Genomic DNA, 16,943 nt, shown 5'->3' with positions numbered 1-16,943 from the left:
CCCAAAAAGCTCTTTCACCTGAATAATACAGCGGTTCCAGCGGTTCCTACGATACCGCGTCCGTGACTGCATAAGACTACAAAAAGCATACAAACAACCCCATTTCCGTTTCCCGCGGCGGAGTAATACCGTACCTCACACAGCGAATCCAATACAACTCAATGGAGTTGGACAAAAACTACGATAAAACCTGTTGGAATGCATCTTTTTCAGCGATTTTTGAGTGAGCATACCAGTGAACACCCCTGACCACTCGGTGAGTTTCACGTCTTTGTAAAACGAAAGTTTAATGTGTTTTAGGAAGGAATGTTCCAGTGCACATAGACAACAATTGTGGAGGTGGGGGGGAAAGCGAAATAAACCTAAAATTCTCGGGACAGGAGCATGTGTCCAAATTTTAATCTTAACCGTTCTATTTCATCAGATACGATCTGTAAACAGGGCTTTAAGTGTAAAATACCGAACTTGTCCTTTAAGGGCCTGGCTTGAACTTGTTGCTTGGTTTGGAGTGGTCAGCCCTGGAAATGCCGAGCCGCTCAACGAATGATTTCTTGCAGCCGGGGCACCTTCAGTGAGCCCCCCACCAGGAATCTACCTCATTCGTTCATGTTGAACTTACCAGTGTGGTAAGGATGGACTTACCAGGATGCGTATCCCCTACTCGGCCGCGCTCACTCTTCTGCTTCGTCCGCCCTTACCATTGTTGACGGTGCTGAAAGCTTCTCCTGGAGGGGGTTGTCATAAAACTTACTCTGCAACCTATCAAGCTGGATCCGCTCCTCATACGATGGCGGTCCCTCAATTGTTTCAAGTCAAACTTCTCTGAAGCTCTGTGTGCGGTCCACGTACAAACGCAGGGCGCGAACAGGATACAGCAATGCAAGGGCTGGGATCTGCCTCCTCCGGGGGCAGTACTTGCAAGTTCACCACCTGGTACCCAAAGGGAGTGGTGGGAACTTTGGGCACGTATCCAGGCTGGGGGCTCGAATTCCAGGCCCGTTCCGTTGACCGAAAATGCGTGTCAGTAAAGTCAAATCAATAATTTTGTTAAAATTTAAGAGTGCCCAACTAAGCAAGCCAGAGGCGACAGTGGCAAGGATCCAAAACTCCATCAGTGACAGAATGGAGAAAAAAACTTTGTATGAAACCAGGCTCAGTCAGGGAGACAGTTCTCCTCTGGCCAACAAACGAACACAATTCATTATGATTTAGGCTGAAAAGAAAGCACGACTCTGATCCAGCATTTGCGGGGGTCATCCAGGTGGGAAGAACACCAATCAACAGGCATTTACGGGGGTCATCTAGATTAGAAGAACACCAATCAACGAACAGGTTCCACCTCTTATGCACTTAAGATACTTATGACTCCAGAGGAGGAGATGACTGCTGCCTGCAGCACCTTAGTCAATCCCTCTGAGAGGGGACCTCCTTTCCCAAGCGAAAGGGTCAATCTGGCATCCCCAACCCGAGTTGTGGAGCCTCTACCTATGGCCTCTTGATGGGAGCCTTCAAGCCTCCCACAGAGGTAGCTTCCATTCTCTCTTTTCTTTCTGAGCTGTTGTATGGCGGACACACTCCAAAGTATACATGGCAGCTATCGCGACATACCATGCCCCTATATATGGCACAAGTTCTTCCGGCCTAGACCAGGCTCCACCCTCAAGGGTTTTTCTAGACTTGCCATACCCTCAGACTCTGGTCAGCAAACCCGGGTCTGCCTTTTCTGGACATCCTACTTCCCTTATTCTAGTAGTCTGCCTGGGGCCCTCCTTAGAGCCCTGCACGGGCCTCAAATCTAGGCCCTAGCCCGGCCCTGGCCCGAGACGCTCAGGCCCGGCCCGTGTCCGACAGCTCATCATAATTATCAGCCCGAGTCCTACCCGAGCCCGTTTTATTTTTTTATACACAGCTGTAGCCTGGCCTAGGGCAAACTGGATATTTGCAGCCATTAAAATATTTCAGTTTTTGTTAGTTATGTTTCTTTTCATTTCTTTATTAAGTTAATTTAGACAAATGTTCGGTTTCTTTTTGTTTTTTTTATTGACGACCAAGCAGCCTACAGCGAGTTAAACATGTTTGATCCATTTAGCCTCTCAAATCAACACTTTACTTGGCTACAATAAAATCCATAAAACACCTTAAGCATATAACACATAGACAGTTATAAACGTTTATTATCATTTTTTAAAAGCTGAGGCAAACTGCTCTGCTGCTCACAGTCGCAACAGCGCTCGCAAACGAAATGAGCTATAGCCTACAATCTAAACAAATCAAATAAATGGCATTAAATTAAAAACAAACATGCAGATTATCTTACCTTAAAAATCAAGTCTTCACTACAGAACATGGCCATTCTTATTTCCAAAAGTCGTTTTCAAACGAAAACCAACAAGACAGCCCCCTAACATGGCTAAGAACAGTCTCACAGAGCATCGTGAAGAAAAATCACAGCATCCACAGTGGAAGGTTTTAATCCAGTCGTACTTTTTTCTTGAACTATTCCAGCTGCGCTGAAGTCACGCTTGCTATAATTCTGCTGCTGGCGGGGACACTACAAACAATAGGTTACTATAGTAACCCCGGTTCTCTGAAACATCGAGTGGAGAGATCCACCTATGGGAAGGGCATCCGTACCTGACCTCTGCAGAAGCATCCAATTGCACCAAGTCTGGCTAGACAGACAGAAGCACGCAGCCAATGCCAGGTAAGGCCCCGCCCCCTTGCCTAGGGGCATATAACGCCTGCAAGCGCTGCTATTCTCCAGTAAGTATATTCGCTTCTCGTGCGGCAAGCGGGGCAAAGCTGGTGGATCTCTCCACTCGATGTTTCAGAGAACCGGGGTTACGATAGTAACCTATTGTTCTCTTTCATCATCTCGTGTTCGAGATCCACCTATGGGAGAGACATGGACAGCTCACCGATTGCCCAATACACTCACAGTGAGGTTCTGAAGCCAGAGAAGGACGGTCGCCCCAGGGGGGCGGTGCCTGACACGTCCCATAATCATGAACCTGCAATCCTGACGCACACACATAACTGCTGTGCACATGCAGGACATGAAACATGTATGTGGTAATAACCCCAGCTACCGAAATTCTGGTGACAAAGGTATGAGGAGAAGCCCAACTGGCAGCGGAGCAGGTGTCCTGCAGTGACACTCCCCTAAACTAAGCCCCTCGTGGAATGAGCTCTGATGCCCTCTGGGGGCTGCACTCCCTTTGATTCATAAGCCATAGCTATAGCATTCACAAGCCAATGTGAGAGGCGTTGCTTAGATATGGGACTCCCTTTGTGAGGGGGCGCCCATGAGATAAAGAGCTGGTCGCTCTTCCGGAACGCACTGGTCCTGGTCATATATGTCTGTAAAGCACGGACAGGACACAGAGCATTTAGCCTCTGATCCTCCGGAGAGGAAAACGGTGGAGGGTGAAAAGCGGACAGCTCCAACACCTCCGAAGTGAACGCAGGGAAGCACTTCGGCATGAAGGCCGGATTAGGCTTAAGGGAAACCTTATCTCCACTAAGAGAGAATTTAGTGCACGAGGGATGAACCGAGAGTGCATGTAGCTCACTGACACGTTTAGCTGATGCCAAGGCCAAGAGCAAAACTGTCTTGAAGGACAGCAGCAGCTTAAGGGAAATACTTCCCAGAGGCTCAAAAGGATGTTGAGACAGAGCCTCCAGCACCATGGAGAGGTCCCACTCAGGAACAGTTCTCCTGACGACTGGCAAAGAGCGACGGGCACCCTTCATAAATCTGCGGATTAGAGGATGCTGCCCGACTGTTGAGCCCTCAAAGCCCACATAACAGGCCGAAATCGCAGCCAGGTAGACCTTAATGGTGGAAAAAGACCTCCCTTTTTCCATGAGGTCTTGAAGGAAACACAAAATATCAGGAACTGAGCACTGATAAGATGTGAGACCACGCCCATCGCACCACCCTTCGAACACTTGCCACTTACAGCCATATAAGGACCGTGTAGAAACGGCCCTGGCATTCTGTATAGTAGCAATCACACGCGGCGAAAGCCCCAGTGCGTTTAGGTTCGTCCTCTCACGGGCCAGGCCCAGAGAGCTACCCTGTCCGGGTGTGGGTGGTAAATCTCCCCGTTCGCTTGGGACAATAGGTCCGTGCGTGGGGGGAGGTGCCACGGCTCGGCATATAACAGAGGGATTATCTCCGCCAGCCACGGTGCCTTGGGCCACCTGACAGGCTCTGCTCTCTCACCCTGGCCAGTGTTGGAATTATCAAGCACAGGGGAGGAAAAGCATACAGCAGCACTCTGGGCCATGGGTGGGCCAGTGCATCTACCCCGAGGGGTGCGTCCACGTCCTTTAGCGAGAAGAACATAGGACAATGGTAGTTTTCGCGCGAGGCGAATAGATCTACGGTTGCCTGTCCGAATCTCATCCATAACATATCCACTATCTGGGGGTGAAGGCGCCGATCTCCGTAGATTGGGTTTCCCCTTGATAGAAGATCCGCGCCTCTGTTCAGAATGCCCGCAACATGAGCCGCGCGTAACAACAGGAAAACCCGTCTGCTCCACACCAAAAGCTTGTAAGCTAGAGCGTGAAGTTTCGACGAGCGCACGCCGCCCTGATGGTTGATATAAGCCACAGCCGTGGTATTGTCGCAGCATACGAGAACATGATGTCCCTGCAGGCGAGTCAGAAAATGATTCAGAGCTTTCCAAATGGTCAAAAGCTCTAAATAATTTATGTGCGCTGAACGTAGTCTGCTCGGCCACAGACCGTTCACCGTTCTGCCCTCCTGGGTGGCACCCCAGCCTGTTAAGGACGCATCTGTCGTCACAACTTTCCGCATCATAACCGTCCCCAGGGGGGTTCCCTGTGCGTAAAAGTCTGCGCTCTTCCAGTGTCGCACGGCTGCCGAGCAGGCGCGCGTCACTATTACAGAGCGGCAAAGATCGCGAATTGGGCTGAAATGTAGTGACAAAACCCATTTCATGAACGCTCTCATTCTCAGGAGTCCCAGTGGCACAACTTGGATGGATGAAGCCATAAGACCCTGCAGCCTGAGACATGTGCGATATTGCACTCTCGCCCCCTCTCTGAACTGCGACAGTCAGTTCATTAGAGAGAGAATGCGCTCTTGAGAGAGACGCGCTCGCATGGAAACTGAGTTCAACTCCAAGCCCAGGAAAATGACATTCTGACTGGGTGTAAAATTGCTCTTGCTCACATTCACTCTGAACCCGAGAGATGTGATGTGCGCGAGCACACGGCAGGTGTCCTGTAACACTTTCTCCTTCGATTCGGCTATTATGAGCCAATCGTCTATGTATGTCAGAATCCTCAGACCAGACATTCTCATGGGTGCTAAACCCGCCTCCGCACACAGACAGAAACTGCGAGGGCTTAGACTGAGCCCAAACGGCAGAACTGTGAATTCGTAACATATGCCTTGGTAGGCGAAACGAAGAAACTTCCTGTGTGGCGGATAAATGCTTATATGGAAAAAAGCATCTTTCAGGTCTACCGATGTGAACCAGTCGTTCTGTTTTATGGCGCGGGCGAGCGAACCATGAGTTAGCATTCTGAAATTGTATTTCCTCAAATGTTTGTTCAACACACGAAGGTCCAAGATAGGGCGGAGAGAGCCGTCCTTCTTTGGGACCAGGAAATAACGAGAATAAAATCCCTGATTCATCAGACTGGGGGGCACCACCTGAATAGCTTCCTTGTTTAGGAGGGAGGATATTTCCTCTTTCAGAATGTGTGAAGCGTTCTCTTCCGTGTGTGAAGAGAGAATGCCGTTGAAATGCGGGGGTTTCATTGCAAACTGCAGTCTGTAGCCCTGCATTATACGCATCACCCACACCCATCTAAGGTTAAAAATTTAATTAATCTTCAACAAATAAAAAACAGATATAATACAAATGAGCAAATGATAAAGCTTGGGTTGCTGAATATTCGATCTCTTACTTCAAAAGCGCTAATAGTTAATGATATGATTACAGATTATAACCTAGATGTGCTGTGTTTAACAGAAACCTGGCTAAAACCAAACGATTACATTGCTTTAAATGAGTCAACCCCACAAGATTACGGTTATAAACATGAACCTCGTCTGAAACGCAAAGGAGGAGGTGTTGCTGTAATTTATAGTAATATTTTCAAAACCACTAAGAAATCTAGTTGTAAATATAATTCTTTTGAAGTGTTGGTGCTTAATGTAAAAATATATAGTGTAACCGATAAATCACGTTTGAAAATTCTGCTGGCTACTGTATACAGCCCACCAGGGCACCATACAGACTTTATCAAAGAATTTGCGGACTTTCTATCAGAATTAGTATTGGCTGCAGATAAAGTACTAATTGTTGGTGACTTTAATATACACATAGATAATGAAAAAGATGCATTGGGATTGGCATTTAAAGACATTATAAACTCAATTGGAGTTAGACAACACGTGTCAGGACCGACTCATTGTCGTAATCATACTCTAGATCTAATACTATCACATGGAATAGATGTTGATGCCGTTGAAATACTGCAGCAGAGCAATGACATCTCAGATCACTATCTAGTCTCGTGTAAATTACATTTAGCCAAGGCTGCAAAGCCGACTCCGTGTTATAAATATGTTAGACCGATCACTTCTGCCACTAAAGATTGCTTTATCAATAATCTTCCTAATCAGTTAAATCATCTTAGCATCCCGGATAGCTTAGAAGAACTTGATATTGCAACAGAAACTTTTAACTCTCTCTTTTCCAGCACTTTAGACACAGTTGCTCCGCTGCGCTTAACCCTTTCACACGTAAGTTTAAAATATTCTAACTGACCCCCCAGCGTGAGTTTTTCAAGGCGACCGTTATTTAGAGCCTGACACTTTATCGTTTCCATGGTGACGCGTCATTGCTTGTCACGTGACACAGCGCAAACACAACACAGCGCTGAATGAATGATGATCTGCTTTTATGTAATTTTCTCTTTTTGATACAAAATATTCAAAAATATGTTAGATATAGCATGAAACACAGATATTCCGATTGTCAAATATGTGCATGTGGATGTGTTTGGTTGTTTAAACACTTTTATAACGATCGCGTTAGTTGAGCTGTATTCGCGATGGGCGGCGCCATGTTAGTTTGTGCTGGATTTACAACACGTCAATTCCTCCACTTCTCACGAAATACATGAAAGTAAGTGGCAGGTTAACTGGGAGAAGAATAGGGTAAAATGTAAAGCTACTTACACATTGTGTATCTGGTATGAATAAAACATGTCGTCTTATTATAATGGAAAGGATTATTATTGGCGCTTCCATAGACATCTGTGTGTATTTTACAAACTCAAATTCAGTGGTTTGCTAGTACTTATGTGATTTTAAATGCCTGAAACCTAAAATAAACATTATGTGGTTGAAAACACTGAATAGTTGTGATATATGACAAGCGCGAGCACGTCCATCTCTGGCTCAGCGCCAGCCAACGCACGAAAGCACATTTGAATTTAGCAGTTGATCACGTGATGCGCTGACCGTTCTAATCACACAGGTGTGATCGTACGCTCCAGGGACCAGCCAAGACTGATCACACCGGTGTGATCGTACGTGCGAAAGGGTTAAAGAAGATTAAAGAACATAGTCCAACACCGTGGCACAACGAGCACACTCAGGCCCTTAAGAGAGCAGCCAGAAAAATGGAGCGCAACTGGAAGAAAACAAAACTAGAGGTGTTTCGGATTTCATGGAAGGAGAGCTCGATTGCTTACAGAGAGGCTTTAAAAGCTGCTAGATCTGCTTATTTTTCAACCCTATTAGAAGAAAATAAACATAATCCTAGGTATTTATTTGAAACAGTGGCTAAACTAACGAAAAAGAAAGCTTCAAGCCCAGAAGTTTCCAAGCAACACAGCAGTAATGACTTTATGAACTTCTTCACTTATAAGATCGATAATATCAGGGACAAAATTATAACTATGCAACCGTCTAATACAGTATCGCATCAGGAAGTGCATTGTAGTCTCCCTGAGGAAAAATTTGATTCATTCATTGCTATAGGAGAGGAAGAATTTTGCAAACTCGTCAAATCATCTAAATCGACAACGTGCATGTTAGACCCTATACCGACTAAGCTGCTGAAAGAGATGCTTCCAGATGTCATAGATCCTCTTCTTAATATCATTAATTCATCTTTGTCTCTAGGATACGTACCAAAAACCTTTAAGCTAGCTATGATTAAACCGCTTGTTAAAAAACAGCAACTTGATCCTACAAAACTAGTCAATTACAGGCCGATCTCTAATCTGCCATTTCTGTCAAAGATATTAGAAAAAGCAGTATCCTCACAACTGTGTTCCTTTCTAGAAAGAAATGATATCTGCGAGGATTTTCAGTCCGGATTTAGACCGTACCAGTACCGAGACAGCTCTCGTTAGAGTCACAAATGATTTGCTCTTATCATCCGATCGTGGTTGTATCTCTCTATTAGTATTACTGGATCTTAGTGCTGCATTTGACACCATTGACCACAACATCCTTTTAAATAGACTCGAACATTATGTTGGCATTAGTGGAATTGCACTAGCATGGTTTAAATCATACTTATCTGACCGTTATCAGTTTGTAGCAGTAAATGAAGAGATGTCTTATCAATCACAAGTTCAGTATGGCGTACCACAAGGCTCAGTACTAGGACCGCTGCTGTTCACTCTGTATATGCTACCATTAGGAGATATCATTAGGAAACATGGAATTAGCTTTCACTGTTATGCCGACGATACTCAGCTGTATATTTCTTCAAAACCTAACGAAACCTACCAATTCACAAAATTAACGGAATGCATAGCTGATATAAAAAATTGGATGACTAGTAATTTCCTACTACTAAATTCAGAAAAAACAGAGATTCTAATTATTGGACAAAAAACTTCCACACGTAATAACCTAGAGTACTGTCTAACACTTGATGGCTGCTCTGTTAAGTCTTCGTCGTCGGTTAGGAACCTGGGTGTGCTCTTTGATACCAATCTTTCATTTGAAAGTCATGTGTCTAGTATCTGTAAAACCGCTTTCTTCCATCTTAAAAATATATCTAAATTACGTCATATGCTCTCAATGAATAATGCAGAACAATTAGTTCATGCGTTTATGACCTCAAGGCTAGATTATTGTAATGCTCTACTGGGTGGTTGCCCTGCACGCTTAACAAACAAACTACAGCGAGTTCAAAACGCAGCAGCTCGAGTTCTTACTAGAACCAGGAAGTATGACCATATTAGCCCTGTTCTGTCAACACTGCATTGGCTGCCTATTAAACATCGTATACATTTTAAAATATTGCTGATCACTTACAAAGCACTAAATGGTTTATCTCCGCAGTACTTGAGCGAGCTCTTAACGCATTATAGTCCTTCACGTCTACTGCGATCTCAAAATTCCGGCCAGTTAATAATACCTAGAATATCAAAATCGACTGCTGGCGGTAGATCATTTTCCTACTTAGCACCAAAACTTTGGAACAGTCTTCCTAACATTGTCCGGGAAGCAGACACACTCTGTCAGTTCAAATCTAGACTAAAAACACATCTCTTCGGCCTAGCATACACATAACACATTATAGACTTATAATTAGGCTGCATAGTTTAGAACAGCCGGGACCGGGAACACTTCCCGTAATCCTGATGTACTTGGTACATCATAAGAAGGATGGCGTCTACGCTAATATTAGTCTCTCTGTCTATCCCGAGGTTTACTGCTGTCCACCGGAACCAGGCCGTATCCAGATCTGATGAAGGACCAGCGCCAGGACACGACGACGCCGCTGACCTGAAGTGTCAACCAGTCTCTCCTCCTCTCCACTCCGACTTTCAACCAACCGGAACTGGACAAATACTCTGATCCATTCTGAACTTTATACACTGTTCACTCATTGGCCAGAGGAGAACTGGCCCCCGACTGAGCCTGGGTTCTCCCAAGGTTTTTTTCTCCCTTCTGTCCCTGATGGAGTTTTGGTTCCTTGCCGCTGTTGCCTTACCTTCTGGCTTGCTTAGTTGGGGACATTTAATATTCAATTATTTTCAATTATTTTTTTTGTATTTTCATGTTATAATTGTGAAGCTGCTTTGATACAATCTGTAAAAAGCGCTATATAAATAAAGATGACTTGACTTGACTTGACACCCAAAGCCCGTTCGTGACTCGCGAGTGTTCCCACCCGAGCCGAAGCGGGGCTGTGTAAGCCCAGCTGACTCATTTGTGATGCAATGGCGCCCTCTAGTGGACGAACTAGGGGTGACATGTCGTGGTTTAGAAAGATTTTCTCTCTCTGCAGGGAGATGAACTCTCTCTGCGGAGAGAGATCCTCTCTCCGTAACGAATTCATTTGATTTGTTTGTTTTATTGTGTTTTTTGTGTGTTTTGTGTTGGGGGAACACTGGGGCCGAAGCCTTTAATAATTTGGTGAGGGGAAGTGAGTGTGTGCGGTGTGGTGACACTGCTTTTCGACTTTTCCTCACAACAGACCCCTCGAACGTGAGGGGGGAACACACAACGTTCACCAAACATATGGGCTGGGCAGCCTCGCGGGAGACCCTGCGTCTTTTGGACAGGGGTTCTTGGACATGAAGCGAGTCCAAAGGCCCGACAGGTGAAGCCAGAGCGCGCGCTCTCCCACCACAGAAAGCGCCATAGAGCGCCCGCAGGCTTGGGCGGCCTGCCGAGCGTTACGGAGGACGAGGTCGTTCACCGTGAGGATCTCCTTCCACAAAGTTAGAGAAGGAGTTCCCTTTTCCAGCTGTTGCCCTAATTCGTCCAAAATCTCCGCCTGGTAAGCGGAGAGGAGTGAAGAGACGTTCAGGGCCCTGACAGCCAAGGCCGAGGAGGATTTGTATGCGGCCTGGTGAACTGAGGCAGAAAAACGGTCCATCTTGTTGGGCAAGACCGGCTTCGAGGGAGCGAGCAGCCCTCCCTGAGCGGGGTTAAGGTGCCTGGCGATGGAAGGCTCGATAGCGGGGGGGTCACCCATACCATGAGCTGCCATGTCCTTCACCTCAAGACCCGTGAGACCGTGTTTGAAATCGAGGGGGTCGCTCCAATTGTGCCTCATGTGCTTCGCGCACGCTGGAAGGACGGGGAAGAGTTGTTTTCTCGGACCGGGAGGGGGTCCCAGCACTTTCCCGTCGTAAATATCCCTCTCCTGGTCGGTGGCGCTCTGTGGAGCCGGCCATTCCATGTTGAGTCGAGCGGCCGCTCGCTCACAAACTTCCAGGAGGATGGACTGAGGCAAGGCCGTGTGGGCGCTTGCCTGGGGAAAGCCAGAGGGCGGGATGGCCTCCTCGTCCTCTGAGATCCCAAGAAGGGCCGCGTCATCCTCATCGCCGGAACCGGCCGGTTCCTCGATGAGCGTGAGGTTGCCCGCAAAGATGTCCTCTTCGGGGAATGCGGGATTGGGCTGGTCAGCCCAAATGAGTGAGGTGGCGCCCCGGGAGTCCCCCGGTAGCGCGTCGTCGTCACCGTGTCCCCCATCCGAGTCAGAAAGGCCGAGCTCGGAGCACTGGGTCGCTGCAACTTTCAGACGACGTCGTAAAAGCTTCTTGGGCAGAATAAGGCAGTGACTGCAACTTTCCGGGTTCTCCAAGGCTTCTTGAGCGTGTTTAAGGCCCAAGCAGACCACGCAGAACGGGTGAAGGTCCTTAGCGGCAGGTTTAGACAGCGACATTCCGGAGAAGAACTCGGAAAAATCCGTGGCGGGCAGCCGTGGAAGGAGGAGCAGGTGAAAACGGCGAGAGCGCGGGCGGCTCCGAATGCAGAACACAGCAGAAAGGCTGAAAAGACGACTGTCACGTCTGACGGAGGCTGATCAGGCGATATGTCCTCCTGAAGACACGAAAGTGAGCAGCGTAATCCAACCAAACTGTGTCAGTGCAGAGATCGCGAGAAGCGAATGTCAACTGGAGAATAGCAGCGCTTGCAGGCGTTATATGCCCCTAGGTAAGGGGGCGGGGCCTTACCTGGCATTGGCTGCGCGCTTCTGTCTGTCTAGCCAGACTTGGTGCAATTGGATGCTTCTGCAGAGGTCAGGTACGGATGCCCTTCCCATAAGTGGATCTCGAACACGAGATGATGAAAGAGAACAGCGAGCCGGTCGCGCAAATCTTGGGTCGTGCCGCCGGGGAACCTGTGTGCGTGCGTGTGTGTGTGCGCGAGCAGACTGTCATGTGTCAGTCATATGTCAGTGTGATAGGTTTAAAACGTCTTTCGATGTTTGTTTTTCCATCGTCAACTTCTCATATTTAATTTTAATACATGTCTGAAATAGGCTATAAAAAGAAGGATAAGCCTAAAACAGGCCCGAGGCCCGGCCCGCGTGTGAACTATGACGTGAAAATTGGCCCGAAGCCCGGCCCTAGGGGCGTAAATAAGTCGGGGCCCGTCGGGCTCGGGCTGAAATGCAGGGCTCTAGCCCTCCTCACTGAGTGCCGCTGGGCTATGGCTTTGCTGGAAGGCTCCGTTCTGCGCTGGTAACACAGTGTTTTGCAGCCGTTCCCCATAGCGATAAGAGAAGATCCTCTGACGCAATGTGAAGTGAACCATATATCTAAAGGGAGCGAGCGTTGCGTATCCTGCCGTGTTCATGCGTGAGTCGACGCTACTTCTGTTCATTCGAGAAAATCTGACAAAATGGGCATTTTATGTAACTTAAATATGCAGTCGGCCCAACCCCTTCTGATAGGCTGAAAGGCCATTTGTCACATGATACGAACCAATCAGGCTTCAGTATTCGGAGATAACAGAGTTTCCCCATACTCGTCAGACACTGACCCAACTCCCATTCCCGTATCTCAGGGAACCAAGGTAACGTTAGTAACCGGAGCAATATCTTGCCAAGGGCACCAGGCAGTATCACCACCAAATGTTTGTGTTTTCCCTCCTTCAAATTCCCAATATAACCCCTTTTCATCTTCATGGAAAAAGGCAGTTTAAAGACACGAAGGTCCAAACAATTCTCTATTGTGCAGATGGAGAATAAATTTGGCACAGGTAGGACAGACATACACTTTCCTAGACAGAAGAGAGTGCTTTTGGAAAAACTTACAGGCTGGCCATGACACAAAGAGGAAATCCAGAGGTGTTGTGACCGACCTGTAGAAAGCAAAGAAATCCACTTTCATGAGCTCAGAGCCCAGGCAGTGTCTTTCTGCAGAGCATCTTTCAGAACATCAACTCCCAGAAAGCAATGTTGTGTGAGCCACACTCTGGTGGGCCTTTATCAACATGATGCTGAATCTCACACTCTCACACACACACACACTCTCTCTCTCTCTCTCTCTCTCTCTCTCACACACACACACACACACACACACACACACACACACACACACACACACACTCACACTAAATAAAATGACATAGCTGTCTCTTTTTTATGATCTTTTGGCAGCATTTTCTCCTCATTTAAAGCAGTGAAAGTCAAATCACTTGAAAAGTCGATGGATTTTGGCCGTGGAGAAATTCTATCCTTGGCAGATGAACCTTAGATGAAATCACAGAGAAAATATGAGGCAATGCTGCCGCAACCAGTGCTCCACAGTCCACACACACACCGCTGTGCAATGAGACCATTCAGCAGGGAGAGAGAATTGAAGCATCTGTAACATATTCAATATAATAAACACTCTGTAGTGTTTTGTCTCTTTAGAAATTTTAAATACCATGACATAAGTATGAAATCAAAAATGATACATGGAGACCAATATCATCGATACTCATGAGTGTATTATTCTTCCTGACAAAGACACAAATACAATAACTCAAGTATACAAGTCATATGTTGTATACATTTCTAATCTATAGGAATCACCTCAGGAACTTTACATTGAAAAAAAATAGAATATTCTAAGCAGCATTTCATGTTTGTTACATATAACACATATTTCCATTTTTTTAAATATCTACAAGGGCTTCTTACAAAAATACATGTTGATCGTTGCAGTACAAGGACATTCAAGGGACTATTCTAAACAAATATTATTCAGTGTCCACACATTATTTTATATTTCAAAGTCATCTTTTTAATGTGAAAACATTTGCAAAATGATATTTTCTATTTTTAGAAATAGAAATAACTCAGCTTTATGTGATTTTATAAGAACAAAATTTTCAGGGTGATTTGTAAGGACATGGAAAATTTCACAAATATAATGGATTTTTTATTTTACTTTTTAAATTAGGTAGTTTTGTTCCATGCTCAGAAATTTAAGCTTTATCTTTGCTACATGGCCTCTGTGAGTATAGTTGTAAGGCAAGGCAAACAGTTTTTTAGCCTGTTATGCCATGTGGTGAGATGCTGTAGAGTGTCTTTGGTGCAATATTACTAGACTAATATACAGTAATGTGGCCCAGCAAATCCCTTAATTCTATTTTGCAAGAATTAAGTAAAGTTTCTTCCTTTACTTTGACATTTCTTTCTTTGGACTACTTGATTAAGGATTTATTCTGACATAAAACAGGCAAGCATGACTCAAAAGCTTTGATTTAAGACAGCAATTATGAACATTATACCTATGTTTCTACAAAATCCGGAAAAAAACAAGCCAGAGTATTACAAATTGTGAGGAAGATTTTAACTCATTTCCTGCCAGCCATAACCCGGAATGACACGACGGTAAAGTCAAATTATGAAGTATGATAAAATTGTAAAACCTCTATTTGATGTGTTTAGCGAAGTTAAAATCAACTTTTCATTTATTTATTTTTAAATGAGGCACATATGCAAAGGTCACCAAAACCATTTAAAAGAAACGGCATTTTTGAGAGCACAGAGGTATGGCCTATAATAAATAAAACCCCTTAAGTGGGCAAAATTAAAAACAGACCAGCCTAAAACCCTTAGAGGATGTTTGAAGTTCTAATCAAGCCCAGAAGCTTTAAACACCAGGAGCCTAGTATTAAACCACTTAAAGTGACCTAAAAATTCACATTCTGTCACTCACCCTTATGCTTTTCAAAACCATGTAGGGCTTGTGTTGTCTGTAGAACACAACTGGAAACAATTCTGTAAAAACAACTCTATAGACTCAACGTCTATCAGAATCTCTTCATAAGATGATGTAATGGAAAAGGCACTGCCGCATTTACTTGAGATTTTCATTTCATGTGACATTTTTAAAAGGAGCTACCATCATATGCAAATTGCTGAAGGCCTTTAAACATGACTTTTGCGTCACTTTGGTAAATAAACCACAACACAGGAAGAGATATAAATCACAATGTTGTAAGTGACAATCTTTCGACAAAAAAACAAATGAAACTAAACAGAAGAGATAGGTAGAGCACATCTTCAGAACTGGTCCATTCAATTTGCTGTCTGTTCATAGGATGAAATTAGTGCAGGGTATTTCAACCTAGCCGAAGTCAATGCGAGGTCGATATTCAAGTACCATTGGGTATACCTGGAGAAAGAGACATGTTGTAGATGAGTGTAAAAACGAATGCAAGCTTTACATTCACATAAATTTAGAATTGAATCAAAAACTATCGTGCAATATAAAAGTATTTTATGATCACTGATTACACATACAATATAATTCAAGTTCATTGCAAGCTACTCTGCTGAAATCCAGCATTGCTGGTCACCAGCAGCATATGGTATGTTTTGCATGCTGGGATTGCTCATCAAGTTTATGGGAAAAGTTCACCAATAGGTTTTTAACAATTAAACACAATTTTAGTATTGAAGTTGAAATCACACTGACAATGTTATTTAACGATTTCTGAGCTCATGGAACCTCTCTCTTTTAAAAGGTAGGGTAGGCAATTTGTTTTAGAAACACTTTTTGTTATACTGGATAAAACTCTCTCCACATCCTAATAGCAATCATTAATAGGAGTGTAGCGACAATGACATCCGGCCAGCTGCTTGTCAAATTAGTGAATCGTGATTCTCGCAAACACTTCATTCATTGTCTGAACAGACAAGAGAGCTTTGTCTCTTTCTCCCATTCCAACACACACACACACTTCGACACACGTAACATGACACCAACATTCATCACACCAAGAGACACACGTAACCGGACACCCACGTGTCTTCCACAAAGAAGCGCACACACACACACACCAAAAGACTTTTCCAAAGGGAATCATATTTAAAGGGTAACTAAACCCCTGGTCAGAGCCTGACTCCACCCACTGGCAATATTTGAAAAATGCTGGAAAAGTGGGCAGAGCCCAACGGACGAACCGAGGGCGGGGCTGAGCGGGTGATTGACAGACCCGCAGTGATTGACAGCTGCTGTCAGACTCGATAAAATGGAGAATGACTGGAGTGACGCAAGTAGCTTTACAACAGAGCGGTCATTTAAAGTCGAGGACTTTTCTCCCCCACCTTCACCTGAAGTGGACGAATTGTCTGTGTGGACACAGCTAAAACCATATCAATTCGAGCCGCGAGCTCAAACTGCGGTGTCGCATCGCATTAACTCCCGCATCGCGATCGGCATCCGACGATGCTAGCGAAGCAGCCGCGCAAGAGAGAATGGGGCCAGTATCTGAGTGGATTATTATTACTATTGACCTCCGTTAAGCATATTTTGCCGCTATGTGAAAAAAAATATCCAGCAAAACGCGCCGGCGATTGTGGAGTCCATGCAGGAAGAGCAGCGTTTGGCACACAAGTGCATGTAAACACTGGCGCTAATTTCCAAGTCTGGTGGAAAGTTATGCAGTCCAGCAGTGCTGTTGCAACCGGCAACACTACACCTACGTACCAGCCTAACCACTGTACTAAATACAGATAAAACTAATGCTAAAAATCTACACTATCCTAACTGATGCAATACTATGCTAATGTTACTAACTAACTATGCGTCTAACAACACTAACAACTATGCTAAATAACTACCTAGGCTACACGAAATAATCTAAATAACTATATAAATGCTATGCTAACTAGATGCTAAAATACGCT

At 45.1% G+C, this 16,943-nt stretch overlaps 1 protein-coding gene across 5 annotated transcripts in view; it reads right to left on the bottom strand.

Annotated features, from left to right (window-relative positions):
• Positions 1–13,730: 13,730 nt before the first annotated feature.
• The window catches only part of pcgf5b (polycomb group ring finger 5b), a 16,071-nt gene continuing 12,858 nt past the window's right edge, over positions 13,731–16,943 (bottom strand). For all 5 annotated transcript variants that reach the window (XM_079596411.1, XM_079596413.1, XM_079596412.1 and 2 more), the window contains one exon: positions 13,731–15,508. In XM_079596411.1, the coding sequence (XP_079452537.1) occupies positions 15,491–15,508 (18 nt within the window). In that variant the 3' untranslated portion in view covers positions 13,731–15,490. The remainder of the gene's footprint in view (positions 15,509–16,943) is intronic.

The sequence above is a fragment of the Phoxinus phoxinus genome, assembly GCF_949152265.1.
Source record: "Phoxinus phoxinus genome assembly, chromosome: 21".
Lineage (NCBI taxonomy): Eukaryota > Metazoa > Chordata > Actinopteri > Cypriniformes > Leuciscidae > Phoxinus > Phoxinus phoxinus.
The sequence above is the reverse complement of the archived record's forward strand: the minus strand, read 5'-3'. Positions and strand labels throughout refer to the sequence as shown.